Source organism: Protopterus annectens, chromosome 4.part0 (genome assembly GCF_019279795.1).
Source record: "Protopterus annectens isolate FY-2018-M chromosome 4.part0, PAN1.0, whole genome shotgun sequence".
NCBI classification, from domain to species: Eukaryota; Metazoa; Chordata; order Ceratodontiformes; family Protopteridae; genus Protopterus; species Protopterus annectens.
The window spans coordinates 1,844,306,895-1,844,329,496 of NC_056733.1; the positions used below are offsets into that span (position 1 = coordinate 1,844,306,895).

Sequence of the window (22,602 nt, forward strand, 5' to 3'; positions counted from 1 at the left end):
GTTCCGATTGTTAGACATGCTTGGTTTTAGAAATCAGTTTGCAGACTATTTCAGGTGTATCTAATAACTGAATATTGTCCAAAGGTGAGAATCAAACAATGTACCTTGTTTCAATGAGGTAAGCACCTTAACCATTGTACCAACCCATCTCTTTTTTCAGATGCTAGACTTTCTTGCTCTATTCATTAGGTAGATTGTAGTATATATTGATTCATACAAACACACACACACATATCTCTATCTTTCTGTCTGTCTGTCTATCTATCTATCTGTTTGTCTATCATCTATCTGTCTGTCTGTCTATCTATCTATCTATCTATCTCTGTATCTTCTATCTATATATCTATAAAAAGAGCCAGTGAACAGGAGCTATGGTTGTTAAATGTACTCCACTGCACAGCATTAAATTATCTGTAATTTAAAATCTTTAATGTGATGGCCACAGAGATGTGGTCTTGAGTCACACTATGGTACCAAACAGATTAAAGTGAAATAAGGTGCACAAATATGAATCAATATGCAATTTACTAGGTGCAGCTTGGCTATAAGAGGGTGCAGAAAATATCTACATCCATCCTGGGTGTGGACCTACACCATAATCAACCAAGAATATTACTGAAACAGAACACAACTCCTAGCAGAGTCTTTTGTCTCAATACTTCTTTCTTTAGGTTTCTCTGCCTGCCAATGTTCACTTGTCCACAGTAACTGTATGTTATATCATCCCCCTGGGTGCACACTAATACACACACACAACACACACACTCTCACCCACACACACACACACACACACACACACACACACACACACACACACACACACACACACACACACACACAGTTCTAGAGAAGGCTGAACATATTATACAACACTGTAAACGTCTGTCATGGCCCAAGACAGTAAATGCAAGCTGGGAGATCTCCCACTTAAAATTTTGTTAATAAGCTAAATAATTAAGAACACAAATGATAGGGTATAGCAGAATTGTCTCATTAATTAGAGGTGGATGCCAATAGCTTGTCCCAATTTTAAAATAAATACCCTCTTTTTAATTATTAAATAAGTAAAGTGATGATCTGCCAGGGACTATATGAAAATGCATAGGAAAGAATGAGTTGAGGAGTGCAGTTAAAAGTTAAATATGCAGAGAAATAAGAAACTGCTTTTTAAGCTAAATGTTGCAGCACATTCTTGCAGCTGTAAATATGTATTTTTTTTTTAGAAATCTTTGTATCTATAAGGATGATTTTTAATTTATTGTATGATTCTCATCACCTGGACTGTGACTGCAAATGGTCCACTGAGATTATTGCAATATGCCAGTGTCCAATAGCAATTCTATCACCTTTGTCCAAAATGTTAGAAAGAGTTGTTCATACTCAAGTAATGCAGTACCTCCAAAATAACAACCTTTTCTCCAAATCTCAGCATGACTTTAGACCTTCCCACAGTACCACCACAGCACTACTATCATTCACCAACATAGTTAACCACCATAAAAACAAGGGTCTATTTGTGTCTTCCATATTCTTAGATTTATCAAAAGCCTTTGATATGGTAAACCACTGTATGCTTCTTGAAACTCTATACACCGTAAATACAAGTCCCTCTTCTATGTCATGATTTAACAGCTACTTATCAGGCTGTCAGCAAGCAGTTCTCTGGCAAGACCAACTCTCCACCCTGTTACCAGTAACCACAGGAGTCCATAAAGTGTCCATTATTGGCCCATTTCTGTTCTCTCTATTTACTAACTAGATATCGTCATCCGCATCCTCTGCCTCAGTAGTACAATACGCAGATGATACCATCCTTATATGTGCAACCCCCACCTTAAATGAACTGCAAACCCTAACCCTAAATAACTTCACCCTAGCCGAAACTTGGTTCACTAACATCAAACTTCTTCTTAATCCCAAAAAAAAAACACAAATTCATTTTGGCCCAGGCAGATCACCCCCAACCCCCCCCCAATAATAATTTCACCATCAACTCCAAAGATAACATTTAAATCGGCCCGACCACACACAGCAAACTGCTACGCGTAGAAATAGACAATAACCTGAAATTTAACATACACATAGCACAAACCATCAGGAAATTTAACAAAAAACTTGGACTCCTCTACCGGAAGAAAACACTCTATCACTAAATATACTAAAGTTACCATTGCAAGGACCCATCTTTTAGCCATCCTCCTGTATGCCTATCCCATCTTGACTAATCTCTGCCAAACCAATCTAAATAAAATGGACTCTTGCTATAACAAGATTGCCAAGTTTGCAACTGAAGACTCATATAGGTCCCATCACTGTCTATCCCTTAAGCAGCTCAACTGGCTTGAGTTGCCTCATATACTCCTACTCAATCAACTGCTATAGCACACAAACTCTACTACTTTCCTGACATAACCCCAGCACTTCAGCATCTAAAAAGGCCCCACATTCCCTCTAGAGCCTTAAGATCTAGTAACCAGAACCTCATAACTGTCATCAAGCATAAACTCTTATGGCTAAACTTGTCTCCTTGTTCTAAACTTAAAGAATTACTGAAGCCTAAGCTACAACAGCTAAATATCCAGAATATACAGACATAAATATAACTGCACTAAGAACTCACCAATCACATGGTGCAGGCTGGTCTTTGAACTCTGACCCTCTCTTTTTTTCAAACTTATATCTTTTTCATTTAGAAACAACAGATGCATTTAAACAGGGTATGTTTTCCATTTCTACACTGGCTGTCTCCTAAACAGAATTTTCTAATTGTTCCTTTACAGCCTTTTCCTTTATACCCTAGGAATAGACACAGATCCTGTAACCAAACAGGAGAACCATTAGAGCGTCTGGTTTACATATGTGCTGCACAGCCTACATCCTATGTCTAACTACTGTGTTTGAAAGCAGAATGCATATACAATCTTCCTTTAGACACTCCACATACATTACTTTGCGTTTCACAGAAAGAGGTCACACGTTCACATATCTTTTCATGCCAATGGGGAAAATACATTTTACAAATATCCACTTTCATGTTAGTTTAATTGAAGCAGATTTTTCAAGTCTCAAGTGTGTAGTTCACATATCTATTATATTCTGATTAAAAAAAAAGCAGTGAGCATATTTATTTTCAAACATCAAATTTTCTTCCCCATCTGGATGTCAGGCAAGCTTGCTTGAGACACCCTCAAAATCTGATGCTTTTAACAGGGGTGTCCAACCTTTTGGCTTGCTGGGGCCGCATTGAGTGAACAGAAATGGTCTTGGGGCCGCATATAAAATATATCATATAGTTAACTCTTTTGTTGCTCTGGAAGACCACAGTCGACCTCCTGGCTGTACTGTAGGTGCATTTGAACAATGAATAAATGTAATAAATGCCTAATATTTGCCTTAAAATTCTAATTATCATTCTAATTCTAATTCTCTAATCTAACAGTTAACTCTAACATCTTAGTTAATATATATATATATATATATATATATATATATATATAGATATATAGATATATATAGATATATATACATATATATTTACAATAAACAGATATTCACTACAGCACTAGCATTTCTCACTGGGAAAACCGTTCCAGCAGTCCAGCTATGTAAAATGTCAACATCAGCAGTCCTACAGTACTATAATCCACAAAAATAACCCAACAAATTTGCAATAAAGTAAAGAATTCACATTACTGACTTAATAAAACAATTCTGAATAAGCTACAAGAGGGTCTCACCCAAACAAATAACTGGTGCCAGAAACATGGCCTCAAGCTAAATGCCAAAAAATGCATCATCATCCCCTTTGAGGAGAGTGATGTCCCCACAAATTATCACATTAATAACAATGTTGTAAGCACGCAATAAGTCATATGGTACTTTGGCACCCAGGTTGATAGAAACCTGACTTTTGACCACCACGTTGTCTCCGTTGTAAGTAAAGCTTTTTACATGGCCCAATTCATTAGTAAGGGTATCTCATCCAGGGACAAGGAGGTCATAACATCCCTGTATTCTTCCTTTACAAGAGCCATTATTGAGTGCAATGCCCCTTTTGGCATGTGCCTCAGCAAAACACCCTGCCAAAATAAAGACTACAACCATTTCTGACAAAAAGTGTCAAAGGACTAAGTTCACTTACTTATCCAAACAGACTAAAAAGCTTTTTGCTTTCCTCTGTCTCTCACTGGCCCTATAAATTTCATCATTGGCTTGCTTTCCAGGCTAAGAAAGATCCTGCCTTAAGATACGTCCTCTACCTTAGAAATACTGGTTATACTTAAAACACTCACTACAAAGACCACAGTCTTCACTGCAATATAAACAAGCCACTTTTTATGGACAGGTTCTTGACACAAAAACTTTCAACTTCTGTAAAAAGCTCCTCTCATTATCAAACAATATAGTTCAGCAACACGATGGCTGGATGCATAGCCATAAATGTAGTCCTTGGGTAAGTAGCATAGCCTTCATCAAACCAGATGGAAAATCCACATACTAACCTTTCCCAGCTGGATGGCTAAGATCTAATATTGGTTACTCAAGTCTAGTTGCCCAAGAAAAGGGGCATGTTTAACTAAGTATTCTATTTGCAAAATTATATTCAGTATACATATTAAATCTCTCTCTCTCTCTTACACACACACACACACACACACACACACACACACACACACACACACACACACACACAAAAGCCCCTACTTTTAAAGTAGGCAAACTCAGTAATCACATGACACCAACTCACTGAATGAAATTGTCTGGAAGTTAAAATATCTGAAAAAAAAAATCATAATAGAGATGGATTCATCCATGTAATTTCCAACCACCAAAAGGACCATCAATAAATCAACAAACAACTGCTCGGCAAAAAGTAAATCAATAAGAAAACCATAAACTATAATTCTACATACTGGTGTAAACATATAACTTGTGTCAATCCCCAGGTTAATCCATACCAAAAGATTGTTTCAGAGCTTCAGCTATGTACAAACAGCTTTTTCCTAAAAACTTAACTCATTGATATTTGCCTTGCTGTAATTATAACTGTAAAAAAAAATGTTTTTAAGTTTATTCTGTACCTCAATGATTCTCACTGTTACGAGATGTAATTTCTGCCATATTGTACGAGTACTACATCCATAATTTGCTGTCTCACTCTCTCTCATGTATTGTATTATATTGTTTTGTGTTATTTTTGGAGCTTTTCTCCCCAGGCCTCCGCTGAAAATGGACCTGTGTCCAGCCGGACTTTCCCGGTAAACAAATGTAAAATAAAATAAAATAAATAAAAATAAACTTCCCTCCAATCTAAAGCCATTTGACATTCAGACATTTTAATTTGTGCAGAAGTTACTCACAGACTGACAGTTTACTGAGCTGTAATGCTGACCTTCGCTTTTGAAAAAAACAAATTCCCAGACTTTGTCAATAGTTCAAAGTCTCGAGAGGATTATTTATTTATTATATATTTATTTATTTTTGGAAAACATCTTTAAAACTGTTAAACTGATTACAAACCCAGAAACACAGAAAAGTTATTGTGATTATGTAAACCACAGACTGCTGCAAGAAATCAAAGTCACATTAGCACTCTATGCTTATGTCTGAACAGATGTATCATACCTGTCAATTCCAAAAGAAGTAAAGTAGCTTAATAAGAAGGTTATTTGCAAGGTTATATGGCAGTTTATATTGGAAATAAGCAGAGATATTAAAAAGGCTCTGTTTTTCATAATTATGCCGAAAAGTCTTCCAAGGTAAATACAACTTCTGATTTAGTATGGAACCATACCTCTCAACCTTAGAGCAAGAAATCAGGACAAAGCGAAAAATAAAAGTGGGACACAGGCCCAAAAATAGTTATGCGTCACAGACACCATTGAAACAACTGTAGCTGCAAACATTATACATCACTTATAATCTTTCTATCCCATTATTGTCACTTAAACATTATGTGGCTCATTCAGTCCTGCCTTCTTTTGCATCAAAGAAAACCATGCTTTGAAATGACAAACGCATTAAAAATAATAAATAAAACACATTGCATCAACATCCTGCAACTTCCTACCTGCAAGCAACCAAAGAGCTTTCACTGAAACTAGGGCTGCTTGTTTCCCGAGAATGACAGCTCTCCCTAATTAAGTCTAATGGTGTACAATCTACCAGTATCTGGACTACCTGAAAGAAATTAAATGATGGCCTGTAAACTGAAAGTACACTTTGTTTAATTAAACTATATTTCTAAGCCCACTTACTATATTTTTTCAGTAACATCCCAATATCCATTTCCAGGTCACTTTACAAGACATTGGCAGTGGTAGACTTGGCATCCTTCAGAACCCCACAGGTCCACGCTAATACATTGTCCATTAAAAGTAAATATCCATCCACTGTAAATGGCAAGAAGCTATGTCTTAAAAAATCTACTTCTGGCATGTGTACCCAAGTATTAGGTTTTGAAAGAAAGAAACATATTCTCCACAGTCCGTAAGTCTCTGTCTTTAATAATCATCTACTGTTGCAGCACTCCCAACTCATAAGCACACACATACACACTAAAATCCCCAACATTTAAAAAATGACATTGTGCCAACTTGATTTGCCAGTATTAATGATCCGCCAAATCTATGCTTACTGTTGTTCAATCTGCCACTGCTTAGAACCCACCAATGAAAAAACACTGTGTGTGTGTGTGTGTGTGTCTTTCGGCTTTTCCCGGTTAGGGGTCGCCACAGCGGAACTCCGGTCCGCTAATGATTGGCAGTAGAGTTTTACGTGCTGGCTTGCTGGGCCTAACGTACAACCTTCAATGAAGGAACGCCCATTCACGCATGTCGTCACACAGTAGACGGTCTAACTGAGAATCGAACGGGCAATGTCTGTGAGGCGATAACGCTACCGCAGCACCACCATCGCAGTACCAATGGAAAAACAGTACTAGGTGCTTTTTTGTTTGTCTGAAAAATCAATACAATTTTATATACTACAGACCCACATAGTCAGTCCACTACTGATCCATTACCCTAGGCTGCTGTCTCATTCTTACTCCCTGGAACTGCATTACCTTGGATGACTACTTTTATTTCCTAAGCAAAAGACACAAATTGGAAGATGAGGCAAAAATCCAGACATTCTTTGAAAATCCATACAGTTAAGAGGTATGAGTTCATGTTCAATACAACACTCTCCCTGTCAGGAAAGCCGCAATTTAATGAAAGTGTACTCTTAATGTATGATGTATTTGTGAGCTAACTTGTTTGTGTTCAGTAGGTAGACTGATCATTGTTAGCCCCTTTGTGCATGCATCTCTCTCTGTCATGCACACATATACACACATACACACACACACTCTTCTTCTACTTTCACGCACACAATTCTGCTTTCATGCATGCACTCACTCACGCCGTACTTATCTATTAACACAGGTAATTGCTGTCTTTTTCAAAGGCAACAGCGGCAAATCCATACATGAGTCCCTCTTCAGCAAGAACACACACACACACACACACACACACACACACACACACACACACACACACACACACACACACACACACACACACACACACACACACACACACACACACACACAAACACACACTTATTGTTCGGTGCAAAATAATGGAGTAAACACACGGACCCTTTTTTGGCTCAAAAACAAAACTAGAAGGGTGCTTTGGCGCATGCACACGACAACATTAGCATTACAGGTCATGGGAGCGAAAAACACAAAACAAAAAAAAGTGTTTTGGGGCATGCGTGCATCGATGTTGCAGTTAGAGGTTGAGGGCTGCATGGAAGAGCTCTGAGGGCCGCATGCGGCCCGCGGGCCGCAGGTTGGACACATCTACAAGAGCGAGCTCTTTCTGATACACTACTAAATACTTTATCTTAGAAAGCTATTTGGGTTTGCATCCTTGTTGACAGGTTTAGACGATGCTTGAATAGTCTGCACCTTGGCAGACTTTGACTCATCCTACCACCATGCACCCTGAGATTTAGATAAAACACTTCAACTATTCCTACCTGAAATGTTTTGCCCAAAATTGCCCATTTGAAAGCAGCACAGCTCTACAAGGCTACTTTCAGTCTCCTTATCTGCAAACAAATTGTTGAGGCAGCTGGTTGAGCTTGTCATGTGCTGTTTGACCTCCTTTCATTGGCTTGGATGTCTGTAATCTACAACATTGTGAGCATTTACTTCAAGGATAGCTATTAAAATATTTTGCAGTGCTATAACTGCTACCGCCACAGCTGTTACTATGAATATTGTTGCTCTAATGTACACAATGATTCTCAGTGGAAGAAACGGGGACACATCATGGTGTAGCACGTCTGTTTTATACATTTGTGAGTCAATCTACCATTTTGTATTTTATCATTTGCATACACATTTGGCTCAGTTGCATGCCAGTCCTCATTTTCATGTCATTATATACTTACTAACAATAATGTTTTGACTCTGGATCACCCTCACTGTGTGCATTGCTGCTATACAATCAATTTTACTCTGAATAATGTGATAATTATTTATGAATCCAGAAATTGCCCCTTTCTTTGCAATTGCTAATTATAAATATAATGCTTTTCCTTTTGAATATATCCTATACATATCCAGTTTTCTGACTGCAGAGTTGTGTTCCATGTTATTCCACATGAATTATTATCTGCAGGAGTGTCATATAATGCATTTCCAGTGTCATTAGGGAAGACAGGACCTAAACAAATACAGAGATGGGTTAAACATTAATCATTGAATCTTTTAAGTGTTTGATTATTTACATAAATAATAATTATTACAAAGAGAATACACATTTATTTATGCAGATTTGTAGGGTAGATGGCTTCTTAGCACATCTATTACATTTGCCTTTGAGCCCTTTCTACATATATTATTATGTCAAAAATTCCAGCAACTGTTGATAAATCCAGACTAAGTCAACCAAATATTGCATATCTTATAAAAAAACAGAAAAAAAAAAAAGAAATACTTGACAAAGAGCAAGGTAATAGCACAAAAGCTTATTCTACATTGCTGAATAAAGTCTTTTCATTCATCATTGTTATTCAGAAATGAGCAAACGCAGCCCAACAGCCACGCCCTTTGTAAATAGAACATGTGCCAACAGGAAAAATGTCTGTACACAGAAGTACCATTGAGCAGAAAAATGTTCTACAAGCATATGCTGGTGGATAGCAAAATACAAGAAAAATTAGGTTTGGTCTGCAAAAAGTACAGTTGTGTACACTTACCATAATTGTAGATGTTCGAGTATATTCACTGTTGCAGTCATTCTATTTGGGTAATCTGCTTGCAGGTTGCCTCAGTCGGCCTGATTAACAAAGTCTTGGGTCCTGCATCGGTTGCTTTCCCTTCTTCCATGACGCCAGGTCGTCAAGGGTATAAAACATGCAGCCAATGCCATTACATCAGTTTTTCATGCCCCAGATGTCAGGTGCCCCCTAATGGGAAGCAATTAAACATAAAAACACAAAGATATACCTCCAACAAAAAAGCAAATACACCAAAAAGGCTTTTAAGCATAGTAAAGGAAAGCAGAGGTATAGCCAAAAGAAGTTAAGGGGCAGGAGGGAGAGTAACCAGGACTGCAACAGTGAATACACTCAAACATCTACATTTATGGTAAGTGTACACAACTGTACTATGTTCTTTCTGTTTCACTGTTGCAGTCATTACATTTGGGTAGATTCCCAAAGCTATGGTTGGGAGGAGTAGTTCAGATAGCATTAGGGCCAGCTCTAAGGCCCTGCAAGACTGCAGTGGCAAAGCCAGCTCTGGATTTAGAGGAAATTGGCAAATGATAATGCTCGGTGAAAGTATGTACAGAACTCCAGGTAGCAGCTTCTAGGATGTCCCTGGTAGGAATGCCTCTGAGAAAGGCTGTAGAAGTAGATGCAGCCCTGGTGGAGTGAGTTCTGATCCCCTGGGTGATAGGTTTTCCATGGTGCTTATAGCAGAAATGAATGCAATGGCTTATCCATTTAGAAATGTTTTTTTTTTGAAATAGCCTTCCCCTCTGCCCCTGCAGCAAGTGCTACCAGCAGTTGTTCAGATTTTCTTTGAGGTTTAGTCCTGTCAAGTATGTGGCTTAGGAAATAAGGTTGGCAAATGAATGGACTATTTAAGAGCCACACTGGATATCACCTTGGGCATGAAGGATGGATTGGTTCTGAGTGACACCCTGTTCGCATGAAAGATGATGAAAGGCTCCACTACCATATGAGCCTGTAATTCAGATACCCTTCTAGCTGAAGTGATTGCTAAAAGGAAAGCTGTTTTCCAAGAAAGAAATTTTAAGTCTGCAGTAGCAGCTGGCTCGAAAGGAGGTAGAGTGAGTTTCTCCAATACAAAGTTAAGGTCCCAAGCTGGGGTTGGAGCTCTTCTGGGTGGTCTCCAATTTTTGGCCCCTCTGAGGAACTGCTTGAGCAGTGGATGAGAGAAGAGGGGAGGTTCTGTGTTATAATGAGCTGAAATGGCTGATGCATGGATTTTAATGGGTGAAAAAGACAGGGCCTTGTGAAGCATCTCAGTTAAGTACTGTAAAATCTGAGGTAAACTGGGCGCTGCTGTGCTCTTCCTTTGAGATTGGTTCCAGGCACAGAATCTTTTCCATTTTTCAGCATAACATTTTTTAGTACTAGGCATCCGTGCTTCTAAGATGACATCCATCACAGGTTTGCTGAGGGATGGTAAGAGAGAGTTTAAGTAATTAGCCAGGCTGCAAGGTTCAGTGTTGAAAGCTGAGGGTGCAGAATCTGGTTCTCCTGCTGAGACAGCAGGGAAGGAGTCTGAGGCAGGTGCCATGGAGATAACCATGACACAATGCACAGGAGGGGGTACCAGTGTTGGTGCGGCCAGTCTGGAGTAATCAAAATCATCCTTGGTTTGTCCTGTTTGACTTTTAGTAGTACTTTGGAGAGCAGAGGCAGCAGGGGGAAGGCATAGACTGATTGGTATTTCCAGCTGAAGGACAGAGCATCCACTTTCCAGGCTTGTTTGTGGTGAGTCCTTGTGCAAAATTTGTCCAATTGGTAGATCTGGTGAGAGGCAAACAGGTCTATATTTGGGCTCCCTCATTCACTTGTCAACATGCTGAAAATCCTTGGTTCCAGTTTCCACTCGTGTGGGTCCATGAGGTTTCTGCTTAGTCCGTCTGCCAGTGTATTTAATTTTCCTGGCAGGAAGGTAGCTCAAGGCTGTGCTCCACAATGCCATGGCTAGTCTGCAGAGGGGTAATAATGTATACCCCCCTGCTTGTTTATGTACCACATAACCGTGGTGTTATCCGTCTTTACCATTAGTTGTCCTGGAAGAATGTAGTCCTTGAAGGCTGTCACAGCATTCTGTACAGCTAACATTTCTTTTTGATTGATATGCAGGTGCATTTGACTTGGGTTCCATTTGCCCTGAATGCACTTCCCTGCCAGGTGAGCCCCCAGTGTATAGTCTGATGCATCTGTTTTTAGAGTTTGGGAAGCAGGGGGTGGTGTGAAAGGTAGTCCCTTGTTTTGGTGGCAGGCCTCTGCCCACCAAAGGAACTCTAGGCGAAGGCAAGGTATGGTAGGAATCATTGTTTCTAGGCTGTGAGAATATTGACTCCATAGGGTTTTTAGATACCACTGTAGTTTCTTCATATGCAGTCTTGCATATGGAATTAGAAGAATGCAGGAGGCTATGAACCCCAAGGCTTGCAGTATTTGTCTTGCAGATAGCAGGGTTTTTGTGGCCACTTGTTTGAAGTAGGTTGTCAAATGAATTTGCTTTTCTGGTGTGAGGTAAGCCATCTGGGAAGTTGTATTCAAGCTTGCTCCCAGGAATGTAATTTGTTGACAGGGTACCAGTTGGGATTTCTTTTCATTTATGGTGTACCCCAGACAAGTTAGAACCCTTTTTACAAAGGCCAGATGATTTAAAAGTATGTTCTGGCTTTCTGCCTGAATTAGACAATCGTCCAGGTATGGGTATATTTGAATACTTCTTTGCCTGCAAAATGCAACAACTGGAGCTAGGCACTTTGTGAATACCCTGGGTGCAGTAGATAAGCCAAAGGGCAGTGCAGAGAACTGATAGTGGGTTTAGCCTGCTTTCAAGTGTATGTATCTTCTGCAAGATTCCCTGATTGGGATGTGCAGGTATGCTTCTTTTAAATCTAGTGTTGCCAACCAGACATCTTTGCCTAGCACTATATTTAAACCCATTTGTCCTGAGTAATGAGTTCCCAGTTCTTTGCATGAAGAGCAATCTTCCCCCCAAAGGGGCAGTCAGAAGATAAGTGCTTGGAAATTTTAAAAGGAAGTCATTGTGACAGTTTACCATGGGGGGTTCTTATTATTCCCAGACTTGGAAGTGGAGGCCCCCCACTGCTTAAGTCCCCTGGGACTGAAACCTGGGGTTTTTGCTGTGTCTGGGTTTGGCTTGAAAAGACCTGGAAGGGGCTGGAAAGGACCAATTCTTAGAGGGCCAGTGCCTACTAAATCTAGGAGGCTGAACTTGTAAAAAATCTTTAACAGGTTGCATAGATTTAGCTTTATCTTCCATCTTTTTAAGAACTTCTTCAGCCTTCTTGCCAAACAGGTGGTCCTGATTTAAAGGAGCATCCAACTATTTAGCTTTAACATGATCAGGCAAAGATTGCCCCTTAAGCCATGCATGCCTTCTAAGCACAGATCCAGTAACAGCAGCCCTGCAAGAGGCCTCTAAAGAATCAAAACCAAATTGCAAAGTATGTTTTCTAACTTGTTCAGCAGAATGCATTACATCCTGTAAGTCTTTATTTTCCACACAGTCAGGAATCAACATCATTTTCTGTTTAAGCAGTCCAATAACATGTTGCTGATATTTTAACATATGAAATTGGCAGTTTAAAGCTCTAATGGCCAAGGTTGCCAAGTGTAAACCTTTTTATCCCATCTATCCAGTGCCCTGGAGTCTCTGTCAGAAGGGGTAGGATTTTTAGCAGTAGAAGCCTTAATGACCTTGGGCCCCTGTGAAATAGTCTCTGGATCTGCAATAGGATTTTTGAAAAGGAACTTGTGGGACTCAGGGACCCTGTAGTATCTGTCAGGTTTAATAGGAGCAGGAGGCTGGGAATCAGGGTCCAAACTGGATTCCAAGAAAGCATCATCAACAATGTCTAGTACAGGAGGAATAGCCAAAGGCTTATGCTGAGGTAGGAGAAGGAAATCCCTAAGCCTCTTTTTTGAATCAGAAAATTCTTGGCTTTCCCAGTGAAAATGCGCCCTTAGAGTATGTAAGGTTTCCCCAAAAGAAAAATCCTCAGGAGGGGAAGCAGAGGGAATAGAGTCCTCTGCATCAGAATCCTCATAAAGTAGGTAAGGACAAATCCAGGTCATTAGAAGAGTCAGTAAAAACAGAATCCTTATCAGAAAGATCATAGTCAAGCCAGCCCTAGGCCTCTTAGAAGGGGGGGGGGGGGTTGGCTACCCCTGACTAGAGTTATTAGATCTTCAGCCATTTTTATCATTTGTTTTTTAGGCATAGAGGCCTGAGCATGTGGCCTGGGCATCAGTTTTTTAGACATGGATCGAGATTTAGGCCTTAGAAATGAAGGAGGCATTGATTTAATATGCAAGTCCGTAGGCCTGAATACACCCTCAGAAGCCGGTGCCTGCACAGCAGCTCTGGACCCATCCAAGGTAGAGACATCCACGGGTTCCATAGTTGAAGTATCTTACGGCATACCGGACTCTGAATGGGTCTCAGTAGAGGCCTGCGAATCAGAAGTAGCGGGTATCCAGGGCTACGAAAGTACCTCACTGAATACCTGCGGAGTGGTGACTGGCTTAGGAGAAGCGTCGTCGGCAGTTTTGGACCTCGGTGGCCTGTCTCTGTCTTTATCTTTGCATTTTTTCTGAATCCCAGTAGTCATATGGCTAACCGATGACATTTCTTGATAATTAAACCGTGAACAGAAATATTTAGAGGCAAAAATATACAGACGATGGATAGTGCACTGATTAAATAAAGCACAAAACTGAAAGCAAGGTACATCGTGGTCAGGGTCTAGGCAAGGAATACAGTATGAATGAAAATCTTTATGAGGTATTTGCTTTCCACAAGTAATGTAATTATTAACTTTTACTGACATCGGTAAGGAGCAAGAAAAAGTTTCCCCAATGGGGTACTTAGCTTTTAGTTGAAGACTTCCATTCTGAAACTCGAAAATGAAAATTTCAGGAGTCAGCCGATGGGCACTTGCAAACTGCTTCTGTTTCGGGCACTGCATGGCAAGAAAGACAGATGCAATGGCATCGGCTGCATGTTTTATACCCCTGATGACCTGCTGTCATGGAGGAAGGGACAACAACCGACGCAGGACCCAAGACTTTGTTAATCAGCCCGACTGAGGGCAACCTGCAAGCAGATTACTCAAATGTAATGACTGCAACAGTGAAACACGAAGAACTTACTAAACAGAAACATATCTTATTTTTATTGTATTTCTCCATTATCCCTTTTAAAATCCTGACTTTTTCAACATTAAAAAAAAAGCAATGGAGATTCTCCTTTCTCTGTTGCTTCTCCTGCACTGCACTGCTACACTGATGTACTGTACAAGTGTGGGAATGCAAGTCCCATGTGCATGCGGAGTACATCAGCCCACAGAAGACAATGTGGAAGAAGACTGAAGTGTCATTATGCAAAGACTTTATTTAAGAAACGTAAGCAATTTTTTTCTTAAATAATGTCATTGTATAAAAGAAATAATTCACTCCTGTTTGTATATATAATAAGATTTTTTACACAGTTGGCTTTATTTAATCACTCATCTTCATGATCAAACCACACCAACTGTGGATAACTTTTGATATATCCCTGCACAGTCATGGATTGTTACTTAAGCATCAAACATGTGCATGTGTAAGATTCTACAAGTTGCACATTTTAGTGTGAAATGTGTATATCGATTCATACATCAGACTGATTCATGGGTCATATCAAAGTCACTTTATTATACTCAAATATCATTGCATTCCACTTCTGATTGCATGAAAGAGGGCAGAATATCTTCTATATGTTAACCTCATATAATGGATATTTATTTCAGATATCTTTAAATGCGTCATTCAGTGTGAGAAAGGATTTGAAGTAACAGGGCCATTTCTCAGCTATTGGAATACGATGTTTGCCTGTTTAGAATTATTTATCTTTAGCTAATCGGAAAATAGCAGGGCTTCTGTAACCTGAAGCAAATTTATATTTAAAGTGCTTTTGTTTTAATTTCAGATTGATCCACATGAAAACATTTTGCTTAGCACCCTTGAGATTAAGAATGAGATGGCGGCTTCAGAAGCTGTTATGGGTCTTGGAGTTGGAGACCCTAGAAGTACTATGCTGGGTTATGACACATCATCCATCCAGTACAGGAAAGCAGGTCTGACAAGGCATACCTTTGGACGTAATGCACTGGAGCATCCAGTGGTACAGAAGAAAGGTCGTCTACGAAGGCGTGCATCACAGTTGAAAATTACAATACCAGATTTGACTGATGTAAATGCTATTGACCGATGGTCACGCATGATCTTTCCTACTGTTTTTTCTTTCTTCAATGTAGTGTATTGGCTATACTATGTGAACTAATTGAAGCCATAGAAATGGGAAGCACTTTATATTCATGAGATCAGATTTGAAACATAAAAATGGACTTCATTTTATTCAGGACAAATCATTGTCTTTTGAACACCTTATTTGCTGGCTAAGACAGTTGTGCTAATATCATTTTTTTTCCAAAATATTTTCTTGTATCATTTATGACATGACATAGTTGGAAAAAGAATCCAGACAATGCCAGGGTAATGTGTAACTTAATTTATAGCATTTATAAGTAGGTCTGTAATGGCCTTTTAAGTTTCTTACTTGTCAAATATTTCACTTAAATCCTTACAGCATTTGGAAAGAATCTCAGCAAATATTTGAAACATGCATATTCATCGATACATTGTTTTCAGACTTCTTACAGGGTTCTCTAATAGCCATTGACATATTGTCTCATATGGGGTATCACTCTTCTGAGGGAAAAATGAAATGAATGCCCTGCATCTTCCTGTTAATCAGGGAAAGGAAGAAAGCACATTTAAGTGTCCTTATTTTTATTGTAAATTGTTGTTCTTGTCAATTTTCCATAAGTATATGGTCCTCTTAAAATTATTCCAGATGGTAACGCCTATCTCTATTTTGTTTCTTATTTGTATGACTCTTATCAGCTTTGGCCTACCCATTTTGTCAAGCAACCTACAATGAATGAAGAATCCTCTCTGTGTTTTTTTTTTTAATCGGGAGCTTGAATCTTTTAGTCCAAACTGTTATCATTACTGTGCAGTTTATTGCAAACATTATAACATGCTGACTCTGTTAGGCAGAATTCAAGTTGCACTGTGGAGCAGGTGAACAGATGTCAGGGTTCAAAAACTTTTCCTATGTTTACACTGGTCATTGAAGTTCTACACCACAGAGTACTGGCGGGTTGAGAGTTAGCAGTTTTTCTGCACATTTCATGTATCACACTTAACCGTTTTTTGAGACAAAGTCAGCGTTTGTTCTAGCAAACGTTTGAGTATGCCTTATGCTCTTGCAGTGTCACTGAGGAATTACAGTGCTTAATGTTTGCAACATAGATAAAAGATGCAACTCTAAAATGTTTTAACATTTTTAGCAAATCGTATTTACTCCAATGTTTTAAAATTTGTTTGTTAACCATAATAGTACAATCTATGTAAGTGTATTCTGTCACATAATCATTATGATTTTTTATCTGTATATAAACATGAACACAATTATATGGTATTGTTCAGGTTTCAAAGACCACATCATTTATATCATCACATTTTTATTAATCCATTTCTTGTACTTTAATTTGCATGCATTATCAATTTGATTGGCATTGTTTTAGTTCATGGGCAAATTACCATTTCTGGCCGACTGTCAATACCTTTTTTGAAGGAGATGATGATGATTGCATGTGATATAATGTGAGTAATCTTCAATACAATTAAAACGTTTGGAGGTATCTTCGTGACTATAATAATGCCATGATAGCCTTTAAGGGGATATTCAGAGATGCCCTTTTTCTGAGAGTCATAAACATTGTAGAAGTTGTATGAATGTGCCTCTATTCTAAGGTAGACAGTCGCTACTGCACATAGATGTGCCTACTACCTAAGCTGGAAACATTCTGAAATGGCAGTTGTAAGGGTAACATGTAGCGTTAGAAATGTACCTGGAGAATCATTATTTCTTTTTAAACTGAAAAAAAATGAAACAAAAAGTTAATGCAACTAATGAGGAACCAGGAAAGACGTTTTCTTTTCATGAAAAAAGTGATATCACTTTTTTTCTTTCACCCAAGAACTGATAATGGTACATAGGATTATTCACTCCTCAACATTTTATAAATCTTTAAAAGGAAAAAGTTCAGCTGTCTAGTGAGCATTTAAGTTTGTTTGGATTTCAGCAATGGCTGTTGTTAACCCTGACTTTTTTACTTTATATGTATCATTTCTATGTCCCTATTATAGTCACACTAATATCAATACATTTGAATACCTTTCAGTTATATCCTTAACCACTCTTGGATATGGTACATGAAGAATTGATTTATGATCTTTATTCTAACCCTGTGAGAAAATCATTAACATGAAAAAGAAACATGCAAAAATGTAAAGTTTGATCTTAGGTTTTGATATCATTTGTGAATTTTGCCAGCTATTAAATTGCAGAAATGCTTGGCAAAAAAAGGTATAGGGACCTCAAATAACATTTGTTCAATACATTGAGTAAGCAGATGGTTCTTAAATATTTTCACTTTATATGTCAGTCAAGTAATGAGCCATCATATACTTCATAAAATAGTTACTCATTAATTTTAAACAGAGTTACTTCTGATAAGTTATATTCTAGATAACATTCTTTTTTTCCTGGTCCCCATCAAGAAACACATTACACCGAATGACATTTGACAACCTTTATTAAATTTCCATAAGCATAAATGTTACTCAGTATTCATTTATTTCAACCAAACATAATACAGATGAAATAACATCCATGTACATTATCTTAGGACAGGACAGCGTAAACCTGCTCATCCTGATTAGAGCAGCGTCCATACCTCCACTCACCTACTTATGAAGTAGCATACCCGTTCACTTCTGTTACCATTTATTGGTACTTATCAAGCAGTGTAACTGCTCGCTTTCATTACCATTTATTGTATTATACCATCAACCAAGTAAGCAGCTTCCCCTGCTTACTTATGTACTTGACAAGCAGCGTAACTGCTCACTTTCCTTTTCCAACTTATTGAATTGACCATCCAGCACCAGAGTGGGAACAGAAGAGAGCAAGCCTGCCCCTCTTCTCTGCCCTGTCCAAACTAAACATAACCACATCTCAACTAATAAAAGAGGGAGGGAGGGAGGGCGGGTAGCAAGTTCATGCCAAACTGTGACTCCTAATCCAGTTACACTTGCCTAACATCCTGTAAGCCCCTCCCTACCCCTACCTCACTTCCTCCTAAACCTTATCCATTCCTATTAACCCTATCCTCCCAAATCCTGCAACTTTAACTAACCCCCCCACCTTGAAAATGTCCCAGGACAAAATGGTCTGTTCCAAACCTCATTTCATTTTGTCATTTAAGGGGTAGCATTCATAATTTTTTATCTATCTCCTGGAAGAATCCAATTTTAGAAAAAAAATAGCAGTTGCAGAAAATGATACATATACGCATTTCAGCCATGATTATAAGATCTTCCAATCAAGATGTAACCCCCATATCTTCCATTCCATTACAGATATTCACAAATTATTTATTCTTAAAGCTACATATATGTTTTCCTTTCAGGACAGAAATAATGGGGGGGGGGGTGTGTGATTCCGTCTCATAAGTATGAAAAGGATTAATGTGCATACATAAGTTATGTCTTTTTTAATGTAAAGTGTTCTAGTCAGCCAGCAATTAAGATGTTTTGTAATCACTGAGAAACGTTTGTAAACAAATTATGACCATGAATAAGGCACAGTTTTAATGCTACATTTAAATTGTATTTATATAAATATAAATATATATATAGTATGTATATGATTGCTAGCAGAAATGATATGCATTTTGAACTGAAGTGAAATTTCTTGCAACATATTATTGTGTTTGCATACAGAGTATTCTCTTTCTATTTCAGGGTAATTAGAAAAAGTTAAATCAAGGAAGCATAACCACAATTATATGTTAGATAATAGGTAGCTGGTTAAGATCAGACCTGCAAACCCAAAACATAAATGGTAACATTTTGTCTTTACCTTATGAAAATTGGTGTTCTGAGTAACAGGTAATAAACATATGGCAGAGCACATCGACATCCATACTCATAGTATTTTATGATAAAGACAAAAGTTACTTACTCTGGAAAAAAAGCACAATGTTTATAATTTGGGAAAGGGCTTTTACTTATAAAAATTAAAATTAGTTCCTTTGTTCACTTAATATGTTGATTTCTTGCTTATAACAGCTCTTCAGAAACAATCCCATTTCTTTTCATTGCTCGAAGAGCTCTCAGAAATGACACCTAATTGTTTATTGAGATAAACAGAGACTCTGCCACAGTGTTGTCAGCATGCAGGTGAATATAAACAGTGTCAGATATAGTTTGTGAGAATACCACTTCACTGGATGCTAAAGTATTAATAGATGCACCACTCCTGATTTTCAGGAGTGTGATTATCATTTTATCAGACTATTGGCACTGCAGTCCATGATTTGAGGAACCCACAACTTGAATAAATTAACATGTTTTACATCTTCATGACCCCTAATGGGGCTAATACAGCAGCCATTGCAGCTTATGGCACATTGTCTTAATTTGGCAATGTTTAGAACATAGCTATATCTTCCTTAATGATTCTCCTGCATACAGTTCAAAATCCTTACCACTTATAAAAAAAAAAAAAAAAAAAAACAGTCATGGTCTACTGCTGTACATAGGATGGTGCTGGATTTTAGTTAGTATTTCACTTCAGTGGAAGTAAAACATTTGTATTTTGAGGTTTTCTTTACTTATTGCATGCTTATTGGAAATATTTTTACTACTCTCTTTGGTGACTTCCAGCTGGTCAAATTCTCCTTTGTTGAAGTGTCAATTACACATGAACAGATTCTCTGTTTTCCTCATATGACAAAATGCCTGAATTTTTAATTGACAGTGTCTATACCAAAAATGTATTCTGTTTTTGCCAGAATTTGAAGATGCATAGTGCAAGTTTATCAAACACATGCTAGTGCCTCTAGTTTAAAGAATGCATCACGTCTGATTGTGTCATTTTATTATTTTTTTGTGAGGTGATAATCGTTTATTTTATTTTTAATGTACCATATGTTGCTTTTACTTTGGCTTGTAACAAACTGTATAGAAAACTACAATGCAATATGTTGTTTATAGTATTATTTGTTGAGTACACTGGGGTAAATTTACTGCAGTATTAAAATATACATATATATATATATATATAAAAACATAAATGAGGTATGGCCATACAATGAACAAACACGCATCATGTACATATCATCAAATTTCCTAACATTTTTATCTTCTTACTTCTAATTTAAGATAAGCCAAGTGCTGATGCAATGTTAATGGCACAGGAGAAGATGCTAAAATATTATGTAAATAATTATGTATGTGTGTAGTACTACTTCAGGCTAAGCAGATAACATAAATGCATTCATATCATTTATGATTAGTTTCAGTTACATTTATAATAACTAAAAGAGCAATTTAAACATCCCTTTTGGAAAGTAAGATGGTTCCAATAAGTGTTGATAGATAAGATGTTTAGACAGAGACAACAAGAATATTTCTTATTCTGTGGTAAGTACAACACCTTTTATGTTGCTTTGTCTAATTTAAAACTAAGGAAAAACCAACAATAGAAACATTCAAGTTGGATCAACACTTTTAATAAGTAATATTACTAATAAATAAATACATAAAATTATTTCTGATGGTATTGTATAACATTTCTTTTAGAGTTGTTGAGTACTCTACTTTACTTGTGCATGTTGTTAATTCTATGTTTGCTAAATTCTTTCTTGTCATTCACATTCTTCATTCTGAATTTTTTCTTTTACATTCCCACCCCTTACACAAACACACACACACACACACACACACACACACACACACACACACACACACACACATGTGCACACACAAAACTACAACCTCTTATTTAATATATTATGATGCAAGCAGGTTCTTAAATACAGAGAAAAACATACATAATTGTTTTCACAAACAGGGATAAGCACATTCAAGTTTTATTGTTTTAACCCATTTGTTGGGGTTATTTTTTTTTTATTTCAGTTATAAGGTAATATCATAATTTATGGAAATATGTATGAATCACTGAACATTATTCACCTCCATCAGTAGATCTGTCACCAGTGGAGTACAGCAGGGGTCTGTGCTGGGCCCATTACTATTTGCCATCTATTTCTCAGATGACCAGGCCAAACATAGATGGCCTGTGACTCACCAAGTTGGCTAATGATTGCAAACTTGGAGCAATCACTGAGTCTCCCAACGATGTCCAAATATTACAAGAAGGACTAACACAAACAAATGATTGGTGCCAAAGCCATGGTGTAAAACTAAATGCAAAAAAAAAGCATTATTGCTACCTTTGGCAAAACAAAATTCCCTACAAATTTCAATATTGACAGCAGCCCCTTGAGTTCCAACCCAGAGGTGTTAGACTTGGGAACACAGTTTGATAGCAATCTGAATTTTAACCACCACATTTCCACAGTGGTAAGGAAAGCCTTCTGTGTTGCTCAACTCATAAGCAAGGGCATAGCAGCCAGGTCAAGGGATGTTATAACTCCACTATAATTAACCCTCATTATACCACTAATAGAGTAAAGTGCACCCTTTTGCATATAGCTCACTAGACAACTGCAGTAGCTGGAGAGACCTCAAAGGTTTCTCACTAAGAAAATGCAGGGACTTCAATCCTTGATCTACATGGACAGACTGAAAGCCCTGTCCCTTTATTCTATATCTTATAGGCTGCTGAGAGATGACTTGTGCCTGGCCTATAGGGTAATCTCCAACCCTGCCCTAATAGAAATGATGCACATCCACAAGTCAAATGGCACAAGAGTAACTCACTCTAGTGTTCTCAACCTTGCTTGTGACATTAATAGGACACTCTGGAGAGACAGCTATGTCTCCCAGAGACTGATGCTGCTCTGAAATTGACCTCCTATTCACATAAAAGAGAGCTCTTCACTGGCTCTGTTCAAACACAACCTAGATAATTGGATGGGAGAAAGCAAATTCACCCCTGGGGTGGCATCCATGTCCCTCATCGACATGGCAGCTGGTGTTGATTACACACTCGCTGTGTTCATAAATTTGTTCTGTGAACAATCCAAAAAGAACAAATAAGCATACTTGGGATTAACATGGCTAGTCTTACAAAGGCTATAAGGCCAATAGCTTAGTAACCTCCTGTGAACCTATTATAGGTGCTGTAGTTTCAGAAACAGGTTATCTTTTTAAGATGTT

General features: G+C 38.0%; 1 protein-coding gene across 1 annotated transcript in view; it reads left to right on the forward strand.

The window, feature by feature from the left end:
• The window catches only part of GABRB2 (gamma-aminobutyric acid type A receptor subunit beta2), a 1,614,606-nt gene extending 1,593,578 nt beyond the window's left edge, over positions 1 to 21,028 (forward strand). Inside the window, exon 9 of the mRNA XM_044069527.1 lies at positions 15,272 to 21,028. Coding sequence (XP_043925462.1) covers positions 15,272 to 15,625 — 354 coding nt within the window. The 3' untranslated portion in view covers positions 15,626 to 21,028. The remainder of the gene's footprint in view (positions 1 to 15,271) is intronic.
• The last annotated feature ends 1,574 nt before the right edge of the window (positions 21,029 to 22,602 follow it).